The sequence below is a fragment of the Pogona vitticeps genome, chromosome 2 (assembly GCF_051106095.1).
Source record: "Pogona vitticeps strain Pit_001003342236 chromosome 2, PviZW2.1, whole genome shotgun sequence".
Taxonomy (NCBI): Eukaryota; Metazoa; Chordata; class Lepidosauria; order Squamata; family Agamidae; genus Pogona; species Pogona vitticeps.
Genome location: NC_135784.1, coordinates 195,287,927 through 195,309,776, shown reverse-complemented (window position 1 = coordinate 195,309,776; position 21,850 = coordinate 195,287,927). Strand labels below are relative to the sequence as shown.

The following is a 21,850-nucleotide window of genomic DNA, read 5'->3' as shown; positions in this document are numbered from 1 at the left end:
CCTGTTTATCAAAAGTGAAAAGTTGAATAAGATCACTATTGCTATAACGAAATAACAATTTTGGATCTATTCCAGTTTGCCCATAGAACCAACAAAAAGCTTTGTGGCGGAATCCCCCTGGACAATTTCCTTTGGACCACCTGAGCATGTTCTATGCCATCGCTATAGGCAACTTCCCTTGGCTTTCTGGCAAGCTTTAGCACTGTTTAGTGAATATGGGGGTTGGGAGGGTTGGACCGTAACTCCCAGAACCCTTCCTCCAGCAAGGCCAGTGGAGTTGTAGTTTGATACATCTAACTTCTCCAAGGTCTCATCTTGCCATTTCTCCATTTACTCTCTGCCTAGTCCTTTGCACCCCTTTGAATAGAGTAACTTGGCTTCACCTCGGACAGGAAATGGAAATGACATTGACTGGAGTAGAGTACAATTTTAAAAGCAAAAGGAGGTCACGGAAGACTATTACTTTTGCCCACAGCTGACCTCCTTGGATATAATATTCTCAACAAGGAAGTAATCCAGACAGCATGAAAAGCTGCAAGGAGAAAGGTCTCTGTCCTTGTCGTTTCTTTGTTTTTAAAATCAGACACCCCCCTCGCTTATTCTAAAAGGACCACTGTTATAGCACTGTCATGGCTAGCGTGGCCCATTAGTATTCAGCAATCCTTCTTACCTGTACAGGACACCTCTGAGCCCCCTTCCAGCCAAGTGAGTGTGCAGCAAGTACCCGAAAACATGCATGTCAGGCACTGGAGCACCATTGATCTGCAAGTCAAAAGGGAGAAAACCTCCAGGCTTTGGGGCTTAATAACCATCTCTCCTGCTTTCAGCAAACACATGCCTTCTCAGAAGTACAACCAGCTGCCCCCCCCCAGAACAAACTAGACCCTACAGCTCCACATTTTCCAGCTCATTTGTATGAAACCCCTTGAACATCTCGTCATCTGGTATTGGTTGAGTGTTTTGGGTGTTGTAGCGAAAAGCCCCGCCCTCACCTGTCCGTCACAGTTGAACAGGGGAGAAGGAGTCAATGAGAGGAAGGAATGCGGAGCTAAGGGGGGAGGGGGCTAGATATAAAGGCTGGTGGATGGAGTCTGAGAGAGAGATTCTGGTAGAGAGAGACTGTGGGAAACTTAAATGTGAACTAAGAGTGAGTTAGAGATCTGTAAGAACGCTGAACGGAACTGAGAGTTAATGGAGTTTTAAAGTTTAAGTAGAATTGATTCAAATACTGTACAAGTGATTAGCAACCTGTGATTTACCTATCGAATATTAATCATATACAGTGGTGCCTCGCTTAGTGATGTTAATGCATGCAGAAAAAAATTGGTGCTAAGCGATAACATCGCTAAGCAAAATAAAAAAGCCCATAGAAATGCACTGAAACCCCTTCAATGCATTCCTATGGGCTTAAAATTCACCTTTAAGCGAAGATCCTCCATAGCGCTGCCATTTTCGGTGCCTCTAAAGCGAGGAACCTGTCCCTAAACACAACGAGTGGCCATTTTGTTTACCCGGAGGCCATTTTGAAACCGCCAATCAGCTGGCCGAAAATGGGCGCTTTGCGATGATCACTTCCCTGTGATCATCACAAAGCAAAAATAGCCCATAGGGACCATCGCAAAGCGATCGCTTTTGCGATGGCAAAAAGTCCATCGCAAAGTGATTTCTTCGCTAAGCGGAGCGATCGCTATGTGAGGCACCACTGTATTAACTTCCCTGATATAATAAATGACTTAAGTTTTAAAAGCACACATGTCTCCATGATTAAATGGCATTAGAGCAGTAATACCTGGTGGCAGCGACGAAGGAAAAAGAGTGAGAACCTCATGAAGGCCTGGGGGAATAGGGGCTTCAGAGGAAATCGCCACAGGTGTCCTGAAGCATTTGGGTAGTTTGCCTTTAGAGCTGATTTGGGACGCACTCCTCAGAAGGAAGCACTGCAGCCTGGCCTTCAACTGCCTAGGCTGACTCACCAGTTTGTTAGATGATAAAAGAGGCCAGTAGGGCGTCACCCAACTGTAGAAGCATCACTTCAGGCCGTTCTCTTTCTCTGAGAAAGCAGACACAGACTGGAAAGTAGTTTCTTCACAATTAGAAGGTGATAAAATGTTGTGGTCGCTTTTTTCACAGTTGCTTTATTTGTACTTTGAGCATGTAAACAAAGGCCGGTGTTTACACCCTGATGACAGTCACCAAACAAATGTGGGATCATCTATGAGTTGTGAAGCGGTGGAGCAGTGTTGGAAGATAATCAGACGCCCTTGACTGATGAGGAAAACTCTGCTTATAGTTGCTAAATTGCCATCCGACCAGTTATCTATGTATAAGGATCATGCAAGACTCCAAAACTTACCTCCTCAAAGTGGCTGGTATTGCAGACTCCATAGGACATGAAAGAATCTGTTCCAGGTGGTATGAAATGGATAGGAAAGATGAAGACTCCTGTTTGTAGTATACCCATGTCATGTGGACGCAGCTCTGGGGTGTAGTAGAGTCGTAGCCCTGAGTTGTCAATTAAGCCTTAGAAAAGAAAAACCTAAACTGAGCAGCTGGTTTTGCATATATCTCCATGTAGGAAGCTTCCAGTAATCAATGTAACAATATATATAAACCTGAATATTCGGCATAGCAGATCCTGAGACAACCAACCAGGTACACATCACCTTCAGGTCCTGCTCCCAAGCTTCTAGAGTCTGGTAGCTGCATTTGGATGAGACAGACCCTAAACACTGCAATGTCAATTAAGGAGTAAGGCCCATGAAAAGGTCTCATGTCAGTGTATATCGGTCCAGAAAGACTTTTTCCCTGTTCTTTTCCTTGTTGACACATTGGGTAAAGGTGGCTAGAGCCTACTGGGCCTGATGTAGTGAAGAGAAGGAATCCAGGGAAGCCAACAAGGTTCGGCCTGCTGTCCATTCGGCTCCCTTGCAAATACCTGAAGTACAAATAGGATCTCTGCCTAAATTGAGCTTGCATACTGTCAGAGGCAGTTGTTTAGGCACTGAAAAAGCAAAGCTGCTGGTCTGACCAAGCAGAAGATTTTCCCTCCTCTTTCTTTAATCGACTACGGATATCACAGTAGATGGCCAAATTACTAGAGGCAATCCTGGGCCTTGCTCAGCTGTAAAATACCCACACCTATCTATTTTGGAGAGCATCACACCTGTCCAGCTAATATATAATATTGATTTTCCATTAAGTCTATTCCAACTTATGGTGACCCCTTCCTGGGCTTGCAAAGTACAGAGTAGCAGAAGAGGTTTACCATTCCCCTTTTCTGAGGGTTCTTTTGGACTGTGCAACTTGCCCAAGGCTACATAGGTTGGCTGTTCTCCAAGGAGGCACAGTAGGGATTCAAACTCTGGCTCCTCGGTCAGGTACCTCACTCACTGAGCCACCCAGCCAAGATTTCATACTCTGAATGTTTTAAGCATGTGGAGCTACCACATGTACTTAAGGTGGCTCCATTGGCAACAGATGAGAGGCTGGAGATAAAGAGAGGGAAGCAATTGTAGCAACAGATTCACCAGTTTTATAATTCACTTTATTTTATTTGAGTTCTGGAGAAGCCGAAAAAGACCAAGGGCCACACTGTCATCTTTATTATTGGACCACTTTTGACATGGATCTTTGGAAAGAATAGTGAATGCCCACCTCAATTCACCATCTCCTCAGCAAGCTTTCTAGAAACCAACCATTGCATTCCCTGATCGTGGTAACCAATGGATGTCTGCAATTTGATCTTGAACATCAGGCTCCATATAAGGTAAACGCCTTCGTTGCAACACCACGAGCATCACTTTGCTTGCATGGAAAATTAGAGCAACAGTCCTATAATTATTATATTCGATGACATCTCCATTTTTTGGATTGGAATGCATGTTGAATGTTTCCAGTCTGTAGGCCATTGTTTTCTTTTCCATATTTGTTGGTATTTTCTTCTGAGGATTTTGACAGATTCTGTGTCTGGGGCTTGAAATAGTTCTATCAGTATGCCAACTACTCCTGATTTACTTTTCCCCATTGCTTTTAGAACAGCTTCCACTTCACTTTCTAGAAGTGCAGGTTCTTCATCATAGGATTCCTATGATGCTCAACAGTATGCATCTATATATACGGAACAGCTTAATCACAAGATAAGATAGGGATGTGAGAAGCAATCACATATTTCCTTGTTCTTGGCATGTTTCTGTGTCTAGCAATACTAAGGCTCCAAACAGACATTTCCCTGCACTAACAGGTTTTCCTCCCCTTCACAGATTGCTGCCTTGTTGTGGTGAAGGGGCTTGAGTAATTCAGAAAAGCTATGGGCTATGCCATGCAGGGCCACCCAAGACGGACAGGTCAAAGTGGAGAGTTCCAACTAAACGCAATCCACCTGGAGTAGGAACTGGCAAGCCACTTCAGTATCTTTGCCAAGAAAACTCCATGGACAGAAACAAAAGGCTAAATTAAAAGATGTGATGCTGGAAGATGAGTCCCTCAGGTCGGAAGGCGTCCAACATGTTACTGAGGAAGAGCAGAGGATAAGTACAAGTAGCTCCATAGCTAATGAAATGGTTTGGCCAAAGCTGAAAGAACGCTCTGCTGTGGATGCTCCTGGAAGTGAAAGGAGAGTCTGATGCCACAAAGAAAAATACTGTTTAGGAACCTGGAATGTAAGATTTATGAACCTTGGTAAGCTGGATGTGGTCAAACAGGAGATGGGAAGAATCAACATTGACATCCTGGGCATCAGTGAACTAAAATGGATGGGAATGGGCGAATTCAGCTCAGACAATTATCATATCTACTATTGTGGGCAAGAATCCCATAGAAGAAATGGAGTAGCCCTCATAGTCAACAGAAGATTGAGAAAAGATGTACTGGGATACAATCTCAAAAATGAAAGAATGATTTCAATACAAATCCAAGGCAGACCTTTCAACATCACACTAATTCATGCACCAACCACCCATGCTGAAGAGGCCGAAATTGACCGATCCTATGAAGACTTACAACACCTTCTAGAACTGTCACTAGAGAAAGATGTTCTTGTCATTATAGGGGAATGGAATGCTAAAGTAGGGAGTCAAGAGATAAAAGGAACAACAGGTAAGTTTGGCCTTGGAGTTCAAAACGAAGCAGGGCAAAGGCTAATAGAGTTTTGTCAGGAGAATAAGCTGGTCATCACAAACACTTTTCCAACAACACAAAAGGCGACTCTATACATGGAAATCACCAGATGGGCAATACCGAAATCAGATTGATTATATTTTCTGCAGACAAAGATGGAGAAGTTCTATACAGTGAGCAAAAATGAGACCTGGAGCTGATTGTGGCTCTCATCATCAGCATCTTACAGCAAATTCAAGCTTAAACTGAAGAAACTAGGAAAAACCACTGGGCTAGTCAGATATAATCTAAACCAAATCCCTTATGAATACACAGTGGAAGTGAAGAACAGATTTAAGGAACTAATTTGGTGGACAGAATGCCTGAAGAACTATGAATGGAGGCTCGTAACATTGTACAGGAGGCAGCAACAAAAACATCCCAAAGAAAAGGAAATCCAAGAAAGCAAAGTGGCTGTCCAACGAGGCCTTACAAATAGCAGAGAAGAGAAGGGAAACAAAATGCAAGGGAGATAGGGAAAGTTACAGAAAATTGAACACTGACTTCCAAAGATTAGCAAGGAGAGACAAGAGGGCCTTCTTAAATGAACAATGCAAAGAAATAGAGGAAAATAATAGAAAGGGAAAAACCAGAGATCTGTTCAAAAAATTTTGGACATATTAAAGGAACCTTTTGTGCAAAGATGGAGACGATAAAGGACAAAAATGGTTGGGACTTCACAGAAGCAGAAGACATCAAGAAGAGGTGGCAAGAAAACACAGAGGAATTATACCAGAAAGATATGGATGTCCTGGACAACCCAGATAGTGTGGCTGCTGACCTTGAATCAGACATCCTGGAGAATGAAGTCAAGTGGGCCTTAGAAGGCATGGCTAATAAAAAGGCCAGTGGAGGTGATGGCATTCTAGTGGAACTATTTAAAATCTTAAAAGATGACGCTCTTAAAGTACTACACTCAATATGCCAGTGAGTTTGGAAAACTCAGCAGTGGCCAGAGGATTGGAAAAGATAATCTACATCTGGATTTTGAAGGGACAGAAGAACTAGAGACCAAATTGCTAACAAGCGCTGGATTATGGAGAAAGCCAGAGGGTTCCAGAAAAATATCTACTTCTGCTTCATTGACTATGCAAAAGCCTTTGACTGTGTGGACCACAGCAAACTATGGCAAGTTCTTAAAGAAATGGGAGTGCCTGACCACCTTATCTACCTCCTGAGAAACCTATATGTGGGACAGGAAGCAATAGTTAGAACAGGATATGGAACAACTGATTGGTTCAAAATTGGGAAAGGAGTACGACAAGGCTGTATATTGTCCTCCAGCTTATTTAACTTATATGCAGAATGCATCATGCAAAAGGCTGGACTAGATGAATCCCAAGCCAGAATTAAGAATGCCGGAAGAAATATCAACAACCTCATATATGCAAATGATACCACTGTGATGGCAGAAAGTGAGGAGGACTTAAAGAACCTCTTAGTGAGGGTGAAAGAGGAGAGCGGAAAAAATGGTCTGAAGCTCAACATCAAAAAAACTAAGATCCTGGCCACTGGACCCATCATCTCCTGACAGCAGCCACAAAATTAAAAGACGCCTACTTCTTGGGAGGAAAGCGATGACAAACCTAGACAGCATCTTAAAAAGCAGAGACATCAGCTTGCCGACAAAGGTCCGCACAATCAAAGCTATGGTTTTTCCAGTAGCGATGTATGGAAGTGAGAGCTGGACCATAAAGAAGGCTGACTGCCAAAGAATTAATGTTTTTGAATTGTGGTGCTGGAGGAAATTCTTGAGAGTCCCCTGAACTGCAAGGAGCATCAAGCCTATCCATTCTGAAGAAAATCAACCCTGAGTGCTCAATGAAGCTGAGGCTCCAATACTTTGGCCATCTCATGAGAAGAGAAGACTTGTGAAGGCAAGAGGAGAAGGGGACGACAGAGGATGGGATGGTTGGACAGTGCCATCGAAGCTACCAACATGAATTTGACCAAACTCAGGGAGGCAGCGGAAGACAGGATGGCCTGGCCTGCTCTGGTCCATTGGGTTATGAAGAGTCAGACATGACTAAACGACTAAACAACAAAATAGGTTTCCCTGGTTTCCCATGAAAATGAAACTCTTCTTCATCTTCTTCTTTTTTATTTTTGTTCCTTGTTCTGTACAAGAAACTGCCAATTCTGTGCAGCTTAATACCATTCTCAGTGATTCCTGTTAGGAAAGATGTTGTTCTGCACAAAAGTTGTAATCACCCTGATCAGACTGAAATTTCTTTTAGCAAAAATAATCAGAAAACATCTGACAAACTCTATGAGGTTCCTCATAAGATTTCTGAGAAGCAAAAGCTCATGCAGAGTAATATCACTGCAAAGTGGGTTTTTCATCTTGTTCTCTTCATCATCTCTCCACAAGTGACCAGCAGCAAGGTTCAAATCCTTAAGGGCTGTTCATGAACCCCAGAGAACAGAAGACATTCAATGAGGGGAGTATGTGATTGCTCTCAGTGGCCTCTCAGCACTTAATGTCACTGTTGGTCATCCCCTGAGATGCCCAGTGAGAACCACATTAAAATCATTGTTTGTGCCCTTGCTTCCATTAGGCAGCTGACACGTCCATTTAATGAGAGACAAGAATCATTACAAAAACCTTCCACATTCAGAAGTTGGCCCTTGTATGACACTGTGCTCCTCACAGGACAGTCACACTGCGATTGCTTGGCCTCTCTCACTTCTGCCTACAGAATGTTAACAGGAACTTTAGAACTTGTAGTTCTTAACAGCAGATCATGTGGGGAGCTGTATGTCTCTCACGTACAACCCTGAGCACTCCTATCTCTCATTCTCTCAGTTCCACTTAGATACATAAATACAAGGAAATAAGTTCACAGAAGCCATCTCAAGCACTTCCTGTAATTAAGCTTCCCTCCTTTCTTCCCACCCCATCGCAGGACTTAAAAGGGCAAGCTGATCTCTGGACCTTCATAAAATGTTCCTATTTCCAATCTTCGACTCAATATATGTGCCCCGATTGCTGCCCTTCCCCACCCCCATCTTTCCTCATGTAATTCACAGGTATTTTTACTCACCTGGAATTAAATCAAAATTGCTGAAGTGAACTTCTAACCGGATCCACTGGGGATCCAATGGAGTTCCAATGGAGATTCCTGTTTCATTAGGGAACATGTAGCTCTACATAGGAAAATGGGAGGAAGAGAGATAGAGGAAAGAAAGTACACAGTTCAAAGCCCACCTGACAGTTGTGTTCCTTGCTTTGCTTGGGAGAATATATAAAATCTCAAGCTATATATAGGCTGCATTTCCCAGAATCTCCAGTCAGCAACTACATGCTGTGGCTATGTAGGCTGGGGAATTCTGGGAGATGTAGTCCCAAAAGTTACATTTCCCAGCTTTGAACACTGGCTTGTTTGGCTTCAGACCTGAGTGTTGCACAGATTCTGATTATAAATTAAATTCATGAAGACTGGAACTCTATTCCTAATTGTCTGTGAGTAAACCTCACTAAACTCAGTCGTGCTTCCTTCTTGGTAGACCCGTAGAGAAGTGCAGTGAACAGTGATTAATAGCCTTATAGAATAACTTTTCATTTCAGTAAGAAATGCCCACTGTATAGTGAATTATGCCCTGCAAAGGGTGAGAAAGCACATAAAGAATGGTTGATATTTAAAAGCCTCTAACCTCTTTTCTTCGGCTCCAGGGAAACAAATCCCTCCTTCATGAATAGAAATCGTTATGAATTAAAAGCAGAACAGTGCTCTTCCAGAGATTGGAATTCAGCACAGCGTTCTTCCCCGCTTTCGAAAATTTCACATACTCACCCCTCCTCCTACAGCCCAGCCCACCACAACCTGGGAACACAGGGCGAAAGCAGGATCAGCTCCATAGCAGTCACTGACACCACTTGGCAGTGCGCTGGCATTGCCACAGGCATAGACCAGAATGTGATGCACCAGGCTTATGTTCCGTGGTGTAATTTGGGGCTCAAACTAGGGAACGAGAAAAGACAGAAGGAAAAACCCATTAGCAACTAATGGAAAACAGGCAGACTTTTCTTATCTCTAAATGTTAATATATTGCAGAATAGCATCCCTGACTCACAACTTGTATGAGATTATTAATTAAGTAACCAATCAGAAGCTAAAAATTAGACTTCAAATTATGTTGCATTATATATAAAGATCTTGAGCTATGATGGACCACCATCCTTGCACTTTCTGTTCTAAGACAGTTCTCATGGCCAAAGGACAAATTCTAGAAAATCTCTTTCCAGTGCCTTCAATCATTCTCTCCCTGGGCAACATTAATCCCTTTATGCTCATGTCTCCATAATAAGAAAGAGAAATATCACTCATATGGCTCCTTTTCCCCCCACATATAAATGCGTCTTTTTCTAGACACAAGATCTTTTTGTCATGTAGTGAAGTCCTCAGAATGCCCCTCAGGACTTCCCTCTTGTCGTGCAGGTAAACAACACACTATGCATTGCAGAACAGCCTGCCAGTTTATATCTGTGAAGATTTTCAGTCATCCAGGTGAGATTATCTGGAAGCTGAGTCATGGCGACTGGACTTCTTTCTTATTAAGTTGAAACGTTTCGCTACTCATCCAAGTAGGTTCTTCGGTTTGAGCCAGCTTGTTACATCATTATTGTTGTTGTTATCTGCCATCATGTCACTTCTGATATACAGCAATCCTGACTGGGTCTTCAAAGGATATGAGATGTTCAAACAGTAGTTGACCATTGCCTCCACCACCCTGGGATTTTATGTAACTAAGAAAGGATTTGAACCCAGGTTTCCTGAGTCCTCGCCTAATGTATATTATCTGCTACAACACATTGGCTGTGGCAAGTCTTATTTAAAATTGTGTGAAGTGTGAACCCACCTCTTTTGGAAACTCATGCTATGAGGGGCCAAAGACACTAAAAGTTTGTTTGGAGCCCTGGGATGTTTCTTCTCACTGCCCTCTTGAATTCTGATGCTATTATTTTCCCTCAGTTGATATATTCTGCTTGTAGTGTCAGAATATGGAGAGACAAAATGGTTTCCTATAGGCAAAGGTATCAGAAAAGGGTACATTTTACTCCCTTATCTGTTAATCTGCATGCAGAACACACCATACGGAAAGCCGGATAAGATTCAGATAAGAGAGGAGTGAAAATTAGTGGAAGAAACATCAGTAACTGAATATATACAGCTAATGCCATTTACTGACAGAAGACAGCAATGGCTTGAAATGCCTTTTAGTGAAAGAAGAAAGAGCCAAAGCAGCAATGCAGTTGAACATTAAGGAGACAAATTCATAACTACAGAAGGATTACACAGTTTTAATACTGACAATGAAGAAATTGAAATTGTTAAAGATTTTGTATACTTTGGTTCAATCATCAATCCCAATGGAGACTGCCGCCAAGAAAACTGAAGGAAACTGAGATTAGGAAGGGCAGCAGTGAAATAATTAGAAAAGATCATCAAGTGTAAGGATGTGTCACTGGAGAACCAAGATCAAGATAGTCCACACCACTCTGTTTGTGATCACAATGTATGAGTGTGAAAGCTGGAGAGTTAAGATAGCTGACAGGGGGAAAAATGATTTGATTGAAATGTGGTGCTGGAGGAGAGCATTGTGGATACTCTGGACTGCTAGAAAGCCAGCCAAGCAATTCCTAGATCAAATCAAGCCTAGACTTTCTCTGGAGACAAAAACAATAAAACTGAGGCTATCCTCCTTTGGGACCATCATGAGAAGGCAAGAATCTATAGAAAAGACAATAATGCTAGGAAAGGCTGAAGGTAGCAGGAAAAGAAGATCAAATATGAGATAGATTGACTCCCTCCAGGAGTTTGAGTTTACAAGAGTTGAACAGGGCAGGTGAGGACAGGACATTTTAGAGGTCTCTCATCCATAGGATCATCATATATTGGAAGTGACCTGATGGCATGTAACAACAAGCATTTATGTGGATGAATGCAATGCCTTGGGAAATTGTTTTCATGGCATCTCCTAAAATAGGCCTATTGTGAGCTTTAGAACGATGAATGCAGACTTCACTGCTTCCTTCCTACAATTACCTTGTAGATGTGATGTTTTGTCTTGACAATGGGCAGTGGGATGAAAGTGCAGGCATAAGTAGTGTCATCCACTGGAACAGGGAACTGGAAGTCGAAAACAAAACATGCACTGAATATTGGATAAGGTTGCCACATCCTGATCCTGGTGGATCCATGACTCAAGGGATTTGGGGAGACAGTTTTCATGCACATGGCTTTATTCCTTAGGATGTTTTCAAGGCGAGTCACATCTTTGAAAAATTAAGATGGAAGAGACTTCCACGACAACCATGGCAAATGAATGAATGAAATCTATCAGGAAATGTCCTGTTCTTTGGTGTTCTACAAGGTTGATCAGGTTTGTTCTTAGGTTAGGTACTCACATCATTTAGCTTGAGATCGTACACATGATAGACCCTAGGGGGTTGCAGTTCCTCTTCAGTTGACTGCAGCATCAAGAAGAGAGATTTGTGGACTATTCTTCCTTTGAAGAAGTCGATTGTGTCATTTGTGCCATAAGCGGCAAGCACTCGCAATGTGTCCCCCTGTATAGGAAGACGTTAAAAGGAAAAGTTCTCTGTGCTATCACATTCTCACACATGTTTGGATACTGGCAAACTGGCAAGTTTTTGTGGTTTTTTTAAAATGAAAATTTCTCTCATTTTCCACAGTCTTTACACCATTCTTTATCGAGACTGGTTTACAAGGTTAAAACATACATAAAATCATGGACAAATTGTAAAGGAACGATCAATGATGCTCATCAACGTTTCAAATACTTTTGAAATCTGGATGGTTTTGTCTGACACCAAAAGGCAAAACACACCAGCACCCATCAAGCATTCCAAGAAACATGTTCCATGCATGGGCTGCCAAAACCTGGAATGCTCTCTCTAGGTGTCACTTGCTTCCCTTTTGACAGAGGCAATGCATGGAGAATGAGGAATCAGCACATGTCCAAAGAGCATAGATGAGCTGATATGAGAGGAGTTGGATGGGATTGTTTAGGAGAGGTTTAAAATGAGGTGGTTTACATTTTGTTGGTTCTAAATCTCTTTTAATAATAAGCTTAGAATTGCAGAGCTGGAAGGAACCTTATTGATCATCAAGTCCAGCCCCTCTCAAGGAGGCATAGGGGGGAATCGAACTCCCAGCCTCTGGCTCTGCAGCCAGATGCCCAAACCACTGAGCTATCCACGCTGTCTAACATTCTTAACACACTGTTATTGATTTGTTTGATATTTGAATAATTCATTGTTTGTAGCTTTAATATATTTTTTTTAATTTTATAAGCTGCCTTGGTTCTTTTCTTAGGAGAAACGCAGAGCAAAAATATTTAAAATAAAATAAAATAAATGAGCTTCTTTGGGCAACATACATTTGAAGAATAAAAAAGGCTTATGAAACCTGAAATAAATGCAGCAAGCATAAGACAGCATTGAAGAAACAGACTCGCCAAAGTTCGAAGCCAGAGGCCCAGTTAGTAAAGAATTTTATGAAAAGTTTTCTCAAAACATTATTTAAAACTCTGGGAAAATTATAAGCAGGTATTAAAAGAATATTAACATACCCGGTGGGAAAACATTCCGTAATTTCTTATTTATTTATCCATTTGACTTGTATGCACTCTGCAAGAGTGGGTGGGTGTTCTAAACAAACAAACAAAAAACGCAACCCTTTGCCTTGTGGACCCACTCTCCACATATCAGTTTGAATGTCACTTACATTTTGTAATTTAAAAAAATAATATTAATATTTCATATATCATAGTATATTTAATTGTACAGCTCTAATTGTGAGACAGATTGGGGTCCAATGGCTGGCTAAATCCAAAATAACAAGAAAGAACTTTAAAGGCCCCTTGATTTAGTGGAAGAGCTAACCATACTTTTAGTCTCTCCCATGATTTTTTAAAAATGTTGATGAAAAATCATACTGAAGTCTGTTGTATTGTGAGCCACAACATTAGCTTGATTGAACCCTCCTCAGAATTTTAAGAGCTACCATCTTAATTACCGTGATGTCCAGATCATTTTGGTCGCATGTCCGGAAATATCTCTGGAATGCCATGGTGGTGGATGTTGCATCTTGTGTCAGTGACAGCAACTCGTAGTCTTGGCTTTCATCTTCCAGGACAGTTTCTTCATTCACACCATGCCAGTCCTTGGTGAGACAGAAAAAGCTAAGTTGCAAAGCCCAGGGAACCAAAAGAATCAATGTGCTGTGATGGGTTTCAGTCAAAGACACTTAGATTCAAATTCTACCTAATGGTGGATCTCCTTGGTTGGAGGACTCAACAGGTTGAAAAATCCATAATGTTGCATTTTCTGGTATAATATGATCCCTGTATTTTTAGCATGGTTAAGAGATGAGTATGGCCCCAGCTATAAACTGAGCTGGTGTTTATTAGGCACATATATCATGAACCAAACAGGGGGACTTACCCAAAACATTTGCCAGAAGGGGATCTCTGTGGCTCTGGACATGAACTCTCTATGGTGTACGCAGCAGAAGAGAATACAATACTTTAGAAAGAACCCTACTGGTGGTTTGTATAAGGTTTGCATAAGTTGCATTTTGGCTAATTGATGTTGTACCAGTGCACATCGTCAGATTCACAATGAATCACATGACCAAGATGCACCCTGTCTCCTCATCAATTAGCTGTAATTTGCTATAGAAAGTTACACAAACTTTACTTGAACACTAATACGTTTCTGGCTAATTGCATCCATATTCGTGTGTCATTTCAAAGTGGAAATTGTCCCCTTTCTGTACATTCTAATATGTGCGGAGCTGAATAACCTTTAAAGGATCAGCTTATCTCTTCAACTTACCGAGAAATAGATATTGCCATCCGGAAGGACTCCACCAATTACAAAATCGGCCCCAGTTATCTTTTTGTTATGGGTGAAGCCAAAAGCCACCCACCCAGTAGACGGGGCTTGAAGTTCAAATGTCATCATTGCATCTTCATCGTCATGGTCCCATCGGAGATAGATTTCATGTCTAGGGTCTAGAAATACAGAGAAACGCAATAGAGGAATTGTGTAGTGCCCAGAGCAAAGGCACAAGGTTGAGATGAAAAACAGCAGGTATTTCATCCTTGATTGCCTCTTTGTTGTAGGACCCAAGTGCGCCTGCATCCTGCCTCTTACACCCTCCAACAGGGTTCTTTCTAACCCTTTGGTATGAAAGAGGAGCAGTTTATATGGGGGCTGGCTGGGGCTGGTGCCAGGGAGGAAGGGCACTGATTTTGGTGCTTCAATATCAGATGTTGAAGGGCTGGATAAATCTGCCACTTTACATAAGAAGATGGCATCCTTCCCAAAAGGAATTTTGCCTGCTTTTTTTGGGCAAGAGATTCTTCTTTGTCCAAGTGTTGTAAAAATCTTTAATGGCACTTCTGCGAGTATATTTCACAGTGGAAATCTCCACCAATGAGAACATGGAGGGGTGCATTTTACCAAGTGTGTCAATATTTTTCTCTCTGCTGTTTGTTGACTTTTAAAAAAAAGAATATCAATGATGATGATGCTGACCACGGCAACAACAGCAACAATAATAAATATACGTTTTAATGAAAAACTTAAGTATCTGTAAAATATTGGCGCAGTGTGTGTGTTGTTCCTGATATTGCTGTTTTTTGTAACTCTGAAGGTGTGATTTCTGAGATGAATAATAATACATTTTTGGTTAACACTTTATCTGTTATATACCAGTCAATTTTTTTATAATTTTGATTGACTGTGCCTGTTATTTAACAGCAAACAAACAAAGAAACAAACAATTCATTTATTCTGAGGGTACCTTGGGACTTTGCAGCTTGCCCAAGTCCACGCAGGCTGACTCTACAGAAAAGGAGAGTGTTAATCATTCTGGTTTTTTGACCTGGTTCTTCCATATCTAGCCCAGGGCTCTTAAGATCTGCTGGGCCTCACAGAGATCCCTGCAATATGGTTCTCTCTGCCCAGGATGGTTTTCTGTTTCTCTTCCTAAGTTTCCTATTCAGTGAGAACAATTTCCTAAAACATGGGCTGGGGATTTTTGTTTAGGATGTGAAGGGTGAGGTGGAGCACTACCTAAAAATGCAGCTGTTCCCAGAGATGAACACTGGGTTGGAGGGGACATGGGTCTCAGTAGCCTGTTGGTTTGAGCCAGTGAGTGACATGGGCTCCTGATCTGTCATTGTTTAACTTCCATCCTGTCCAATTACATAAAACCCACTAAGCTGCCCCACAACCCATGTCTCTCCTGCATGGGAGGTGTGCTTGTTCACTTCCTCCTTCTAAACAGATCCATCAGAGCCAGAAGACGCTAATCTGCTAGAAAGGGAGAAAACCGAGTTGAGAACACTTAATCTGTGTCTTTAGAAAGGGATTTCAGTGACTCATATCGTCATATTAATCTTGGATTTTCATTTCCTTAGATGACATCTCTGCAATTTGAGTACATGGATTTGGCCTTCTGTTCTGTTCTTGCAGTGTCAGCTTCATCAATGAACATTCTGTTGTTTGCTCACAGTAATGTCAGAGTTGCTCTGGCAAGTCGGAAGTCTTTTGGCAAGTATCTCCTTGCGTGTTGGAATTTAAGACTATGCACACTGTTATGGAGGAGAGATATAAATCAGTCAAACCCAACAAAATATCAAATACAACTGATTTGATGGATTCAAAGCATAGGTGCTTCATGATCAGAGCAGAAGGGCGGCCCCAGTCTATGAACTAAACTTTATAAATATACAGTATAATTACAAAATCACTGTAGCACAACAAACCCCTCAAGGAAATTGGAAACATGCTTCATTTTTAAACGAAGAAATGAAATATTCAGGGAAATTCTCTGGAACACCCCGAAACAATTTCCCCTCTGTGCTTTGTATAAGACAGGATCTATTTTGCATGGGAAGCTGACAGATCTGTATTTAAGAGGTTTCAAGCATATCACTAGAAATGGAAAGTGTGACTACACAATTGTTTGAAAGCATGAACCATGAAGAAGTGGACACTTGAAATAAATAGGATTGGTTGTAGACCAGTTAGTGCTAACCTATGTTTCCTGCTGTGTAGCTAGCCAGTATTGTGTAGTGGATGGACCAGGATTCAGGAGGCCAGGGTTCGAATCCCTGCTCAGCCATGGAAGATCACTGAGGGTGCAGAACTGTCAAAACAACTCCTTAAATGCCTCACTTATCTTGAAAGCCCTATTAGGGGTGCCATAAGTCAGTTCTACGGACATGGCACTGTGGGTTAAACCACAGAAGCCTCTGTGCTGCAAGGTTGGAAGACCAGCTGTCGTAAGATCGAATCTACGTGATGGAGTGAGCTCCTGTCGCTTGTCCCAGCTCCTGCCAGCCTAGCAGTTCAAAAGCATGCAAATGCAACTAGATAAATAGGTACCACCACAGTGGGAAACTAACAGCGTTCCCTGTCTAGTCATGCTGGCCACGTGACCATGGAAACTCTTCAAACGCTGGCTCTACGGCTTGGAAATGGGGATGAGCATCACCCCCTAGAGCTGGACACAACTGGACTAAATGTTAAGGGGAACCTTTACTTTTGCCTATAAGTCAGTTCTGGCTTGATGGCACATAACAACATAAAATTGAATAAAAGTGCTCAAAGAACTATAGGCAATCTTTCTACACCTTTTTTGAAGACTAATAGATTACATAACCATGTTTGTTTGTTTACTTGTTTATTTGTGTCTGTCTGTCTGCTTTTTTTCTGTTCAAGTGGAGTAAAGTCCATTAGAAGACAAGCTTCTACTTTGTGATTGGGTGTTGGAAAAGGAGAATATTGAAAGTCTACAGGCAGAGCCGCTTTGAGTAAAGATAAGAATAACGAGGTTCCTGGGAAAGAAGAAACCTGAATGTCTTTCTTCATCTCCGTCCTTTAATAGGATCTGAGAGGTTTCCAGGAAGAACAACATGTCAATGTGACAGCAAGGAGAGATAAGGATGCATTAATGGAGATAAAAGAATAAATAGGCACTTGTAGAATACTTAAGATCTGGCACAGAATGAAGAAAGACAGAGAGAATTAAGTCCGTGTGTGTGACAATGAATATATTGAGAACTCATGCCGCTAAAAGTGTGGGGTGGGGAAGGAGGAGTAGGACATGTGCACTGGTCCAGATGGGGTGAGGCCAGTGGTTGTGACTAATGGGCTGCTTTAATCAGGCCATTGTCACTGGGAGTGAAATGAGAGGAAATGATGCTGGGAGAGGCAGGCAAGCAGACAAAAATCTGGAATAGAACGGAAAGGAGGAAAGTACTGTATTCCAGACGTTCCTAAACTGTCCATTGCTTTGGTGGATCTCAAGGCGTGTGTTTTTTGAGGGAGGGAATGTCAAAAAGAAAGGAGTTATTTCATTCTTACATGCCATGCAAGCATTGACCTAACACAGAGCCAGAGTGGATAAGCCAGTTAGTGTGTCATTAGAAGGAAAGCTTAAGAGGTAAAACATGGAGCGTAACACCCCATAGATGTAACACACTATGCAATCACAGGTTTGCAATTGCATGAGCTGAAGAACTCTCTATTGAAGCAGTGGGGCTTCTACATGCACAAAGCATGTAAAAAATACATTTTCCCCTTGTGCAAATGCTGAGAAAAAACAGCTGCACATGGAACTGATTGTTGGCAACAATAGCAAAGGAATTTACGTGGCCTTTATGTTGGTATTTTGTCTTCTTTCATTTGGTCCAGTCTTTCCTTGCTGTATCAAGGTGTACTTAGGTAGGTGGATAATTTAAAAATATTGAACAATACAGTGGACCCTCTACTTAAGGAATTAATCCGTATTGGAACGGTGGCTGCAAGTCGAAAAGTCTGTAAGCCGAATCTCCATTGACCTACAATGCACTGAAAACCGATTAATCCCATAACCAGTGGTTTTTATTCTATTTTTATTCCATTTTGGGTTTTTTCTGGTCTGTAAGTCGATTCTCCGGCTGCAGGTTGAATCTAAATTTTGCAGCCAGAGAAGTCTGTAACTCGAAAAGTCTGTAAGTCGAGCCGTCTGTAAGTCGAGGGTCCACTGTACAACCACCACATTAAATAATCCCAGGGATACAAACCAATCTGTATAAATGGTTAAAATTGCAAAATATCACTGGATATTAAAACAAATAGATTCTAAAAGGGCCTGCTGAAATAAAATTGCTTTCAGATTCTGTCTAGAAAGAGGAAGCAAAAGGGTCTGGCATACATCTTGTGGAAGTGACTTAAGCATGAATGGCTAAGGTCAAATCTGGTTCAAGGAAGGTTAAAAGGTTAGAGCAAAAATGGATGTTATGGAGATTTCTAGTCAGCCCAAGATTGGAATAAAACCTTTAACTAATTAAACTGTCTGAGTATCAACGCCGGAGCTCCTTTCACCTTCCAGAGGTTTCGTATAAACTTGTTTTCTTTGGTGAGCTTGATCTTCAGGACCTAAGCACTGGATTCCTCTGAAGTCTGATACCACAAGCCCAAAAGGCGACCTCCATCACCTCTCTCCGACATTAACATGTTTTCAACTCTCAATAGAGTTTGTCTTTCACTGGAATATTTTAAATAAAGGTTGGATGGCTATCGTTTTAGTGATGCCAATTTCCGGCTTTGGCAGAGGCCTGGACTTTATGACCTTCAGAGTCCCTTCCAAATCTACAAGTCCATGATTCTACGACCTCTAATGTTTGTTTCTGCTCTCATTTGGCGCACCACGGGAACTGGATAAGAAGCTTTCCCTCTGAGAAGGAATAAGTCCAAATAAAGAAATTTTAATTAACCAGAAAGACCACTCTTCCCTATGCATTATGTATAGGCTGATGGTTCACCAAGAAACCCACTGGGCAGAACTGGGAGAACTGACATCTCTTGCAACTCCCAACCCAATAATGTAATACAAACATCTCTATCAAAGACTCTTAGAGCTCCTTGCCAGTAGGGGGCAGTGCTGTATAAATGCTAGACATATAAATACTATGGTTGCTCTCAATGTGATTTTCTTTCCTAAAAGAAACTAAGTGCGGGAAGAGATCTGCATGATACTGTCTAGCCTGGCTGGATGCAGCTGTCCATGGTTTCAGATATATGCCAAGCCAGCTCCATAAGATTGTTCCTTATGCAATTGACAAAATAGTTTGGGGCTCAATTCATGTTTAGTGCAACTGAGCAGTCAGTCGTAGCAGGATGCACCGTTTCTCACATCTTGTGGCCAACCTTTACAATGAAGTGTTATTATACCTTGTCCCTTTGTTGATATACAAGTGCCCAGTTCGACAGTCTGGTTTAATCACTTGATTAGTTGCAAGTGAATGTATAAACTGCACCTACCTGAAATTCTTCATTGGGGACAGTATGGTGTTACTGTTGATCAGTGGTTCTCAACCTTGGTTCTCCAAATGTTCTTGGACTAAAATTCCCAGAAGCCTTCACTACTAGTTGTGCTGCCCCGGATTTTTGGCAGGCCAGGAACATCTGGGGACTCAAGGCTGGGAACCACTGTTGAAGATCAATGATGGCTTCTTCACTCATGCATCTGACGGAGCCCTTTGAATTGCTAGGATACATGCACCAGTCTACATGGATGGCTTTTTCATTCTCCCCTGACTCCTTTGGGTAGAAATAGACTTTGTAGATAGATTGTGAGTAGAAGAAGAATATCTGAAACCTCTTTCAAGAAATTTGCCATTCATGATAGAAGCTGAAGCTCTTCTTTTTCCAAGCTTCATTTTCCTTTTGGGACAGAAAAGTGTGTGTGTGTGACTTAAATGCCCTTTTCCAGTAAAACAGCATTGCTGTTTCTACTGAAATGCTCCTATCCCAGCTGAGTCAATATCCATGCTTGAGCTGCCTTCAATTTCCTTTTTTTTGGCCACATGATTTCCTGTTTCCACACCTATGGTGTGTGTGTGTGCGCGCGAGCATGTGTGCATGTGTGTGCATGTCCAAGCGCACATTATCTACTTAATTAATTACTTATGTGCTATCAAGTTGGAACTGACTTATAGCAGCCCTAATAGGGTTTTTGGGGTAAGTGAGCTATTTAAGGCATGGTATTGCCAGGTCCACACACCCACTGAGTTCCTGTGGCTGAGTGGGGATTCAAACCCAGCCTCCTGAGTCCTAGTCCATCATTCTATCCACTATATCACACTGGGCACCATTATCTACTTAGTGGACATCCAAAATGTCATGTTTAGAGATAGCTCAGTCAAAGACATGTCTTCTTTGGTGGCGCAAAACCTCAATGGAATGCCATGTGCTTCTTGTTCTATTGTTCTGTTTAGGTATGTACTTTCTCTTGTACTCTCTCTTTCCCCTCTGTTTTCCTGTTCTCTGCCATTCATTCTCCTCACTTCTCGTGCCCTGCCAGTCCATCTCTCCATTCTCCGCTTCCATCTGGAAATAAAGTGAAGTAGCTCCCAATGGTGTAGCCCAGTTTGTATCGAGCATGACTCAGTTGTAAGTCATTGGTACCAAAAAACCCAGGGATCTTTTAAAAAACAACAACAGAGGGAGCTTCTGGTACTTAGTTTCTGGATACAAACATTTAATTCAGTGAACCCTCTTTGAGAAATATCCTTTATTTGAATTTGCAATATCTCCTTTGATTCCAAAGCTATCTTGATAATTACTTTCTGCTCTGTTTATTCATTTTCTAAACATTCTTATAGGCTCTGCTGTTCATCCTTCTCCAGACATGGTGGTCAGGGAAGGACAGACAGTGACCTTGACCTGTTCCCAAGCAAAGACCACTTATTTCAACAGGTACTGGTACAAGCAAGCAAGAGAGAAGGAGGCACGGCGTCAGCTCGTGATTTTTACCTCAGAAGGCTCTGGATCAGATCCTCCTGTAGAGAAGGAATTTCTTGGCCACTTCAAGAGCCCAGGAATGAAAGATTACAAACTGAACCTAATCTTGGAGAAGGCGAGGCTGGAAGACACTGGCACCTCCTTCTGGGCTAAGAGTGATTACACAGTGAGGCAGTTGCTGAGAGAGCCAAACATAAACGATGGCTGAATGAGACCGTCTGTAGCTTTGACACCAAAACAGCCAGAAATGCTTGGGCTCCTGGACATAAAATCCAAATGGCACCCATCCCTAACAGTTAGTAAGAATGAGAAACAGGAGGAGGGGAGGGGAGGAACATTTTACTTGTGCCATGAATGATATCCCAGAATCAGCTGCGTCCTCTTGTCCTATGGGGTGGAGGACTCGGAAGACTTTTATGGAGATCTGTCTACAAATCTTCATTCATCCGTACTGGACTATCATTAAATACATAGGAATAATTCACACTTCTCTCTGATTCTGCTTTTAGCTTGTTTGCCCCAGCAGCCTGCCTCTAATTTCCTCCCGTGTTCTGTCAACTTCCTGTTGTCAAACCTGTGTTTGTCGCATTTGCTGCCTGAATGTCAAGGATGTTGCTGCATCTGGAGTTGATTCAGCCAGACAAATGTATGACTGCCCCAATGACTTCCCATTTGCTTATGGCTTTATTATTCTCATCGGGTAAGTGATTGTTCCAATTTGTGCACTTCTACATTTGCAGGCTTGAGTTTAACTTATCACCCCAGCCTAAAATATGGACCCAGTCTTAGTCTGCTAATTGTATGTCTGGACAGATACATCTTTTTAAAGGGAGTTGAATGTGATATAATAAAACTACATCTATTCCT

At 41.9% G+C, this 21,850-nt stretch overlaps 2 protein-coding genes and 1 long non-coding RNA gene across 3 annotated transcripts in view; 2 read left to right on the top strand and 1 right to left on the bottom strand.

The window, feature by feature from the left end:
- The window catches only part of LOC110070532 (putative DBH-like monooxygenase protein 2), a 23,161-nt gene extending 8,809 nt beyond the window's left edge, over positions 1-14,352 (bottom strand). The window contains exons 1-8 of the mRNA XM_072987098.2: positions 14,018-14,352; positions 13,197-13,343; positions 11,564-11,725; positions 11,202-11,285; positions 8,949-9,116; positions 8,199-8,301; positions 2,354-2,520; positions 671-762 (exon numbers count right to left, since the gene is read on the bottom strand). Coding sequence (XP_072843199.2) covers positions 671-762; positions 2,354-2,520; positions 8,199-8,301; positions 8,949-9,116; positions 11,202-11,285; positions 11,564-11,725; positions 13,197-13,343; positions 14,018-14,326 — 1,232 coding nt within the window. The 5' untranslated portion in view covers positions 14,327-14,352. The remainder of the gene's footprint in view (positions 1-670; positions 763-2,353; positions 2,521-8,198; positions 8,302-8,948; positions 9,117-11,201; positions 11,286-11,563; positions 11,726-13,196; positions 13,344-14,017) is intronic.
- Positions 1-21,850, top strand: part of LOC144586477 (uncharacterized) — a 66,563-nt gene that overhangs the window by 14,594 nt on the left and 30,119 nt on the right. The window lies entirely within an intron of this gene.
- LOC110070534 (trypsin I-P38) overlaps positions 13,234-21,850 on the top strand; it is a 24,282-nt gene continuing 15,665 nt past the window's right edge. The window contains exon 1 of the mRNA XM_078384777.1: positions 13,234-21,683. The gene's annotated coding sequence lies outside the window, so the exon portion shown is untranslated. The remainder of the gene's footprint in view (positions 21,684-21,850) is intronic.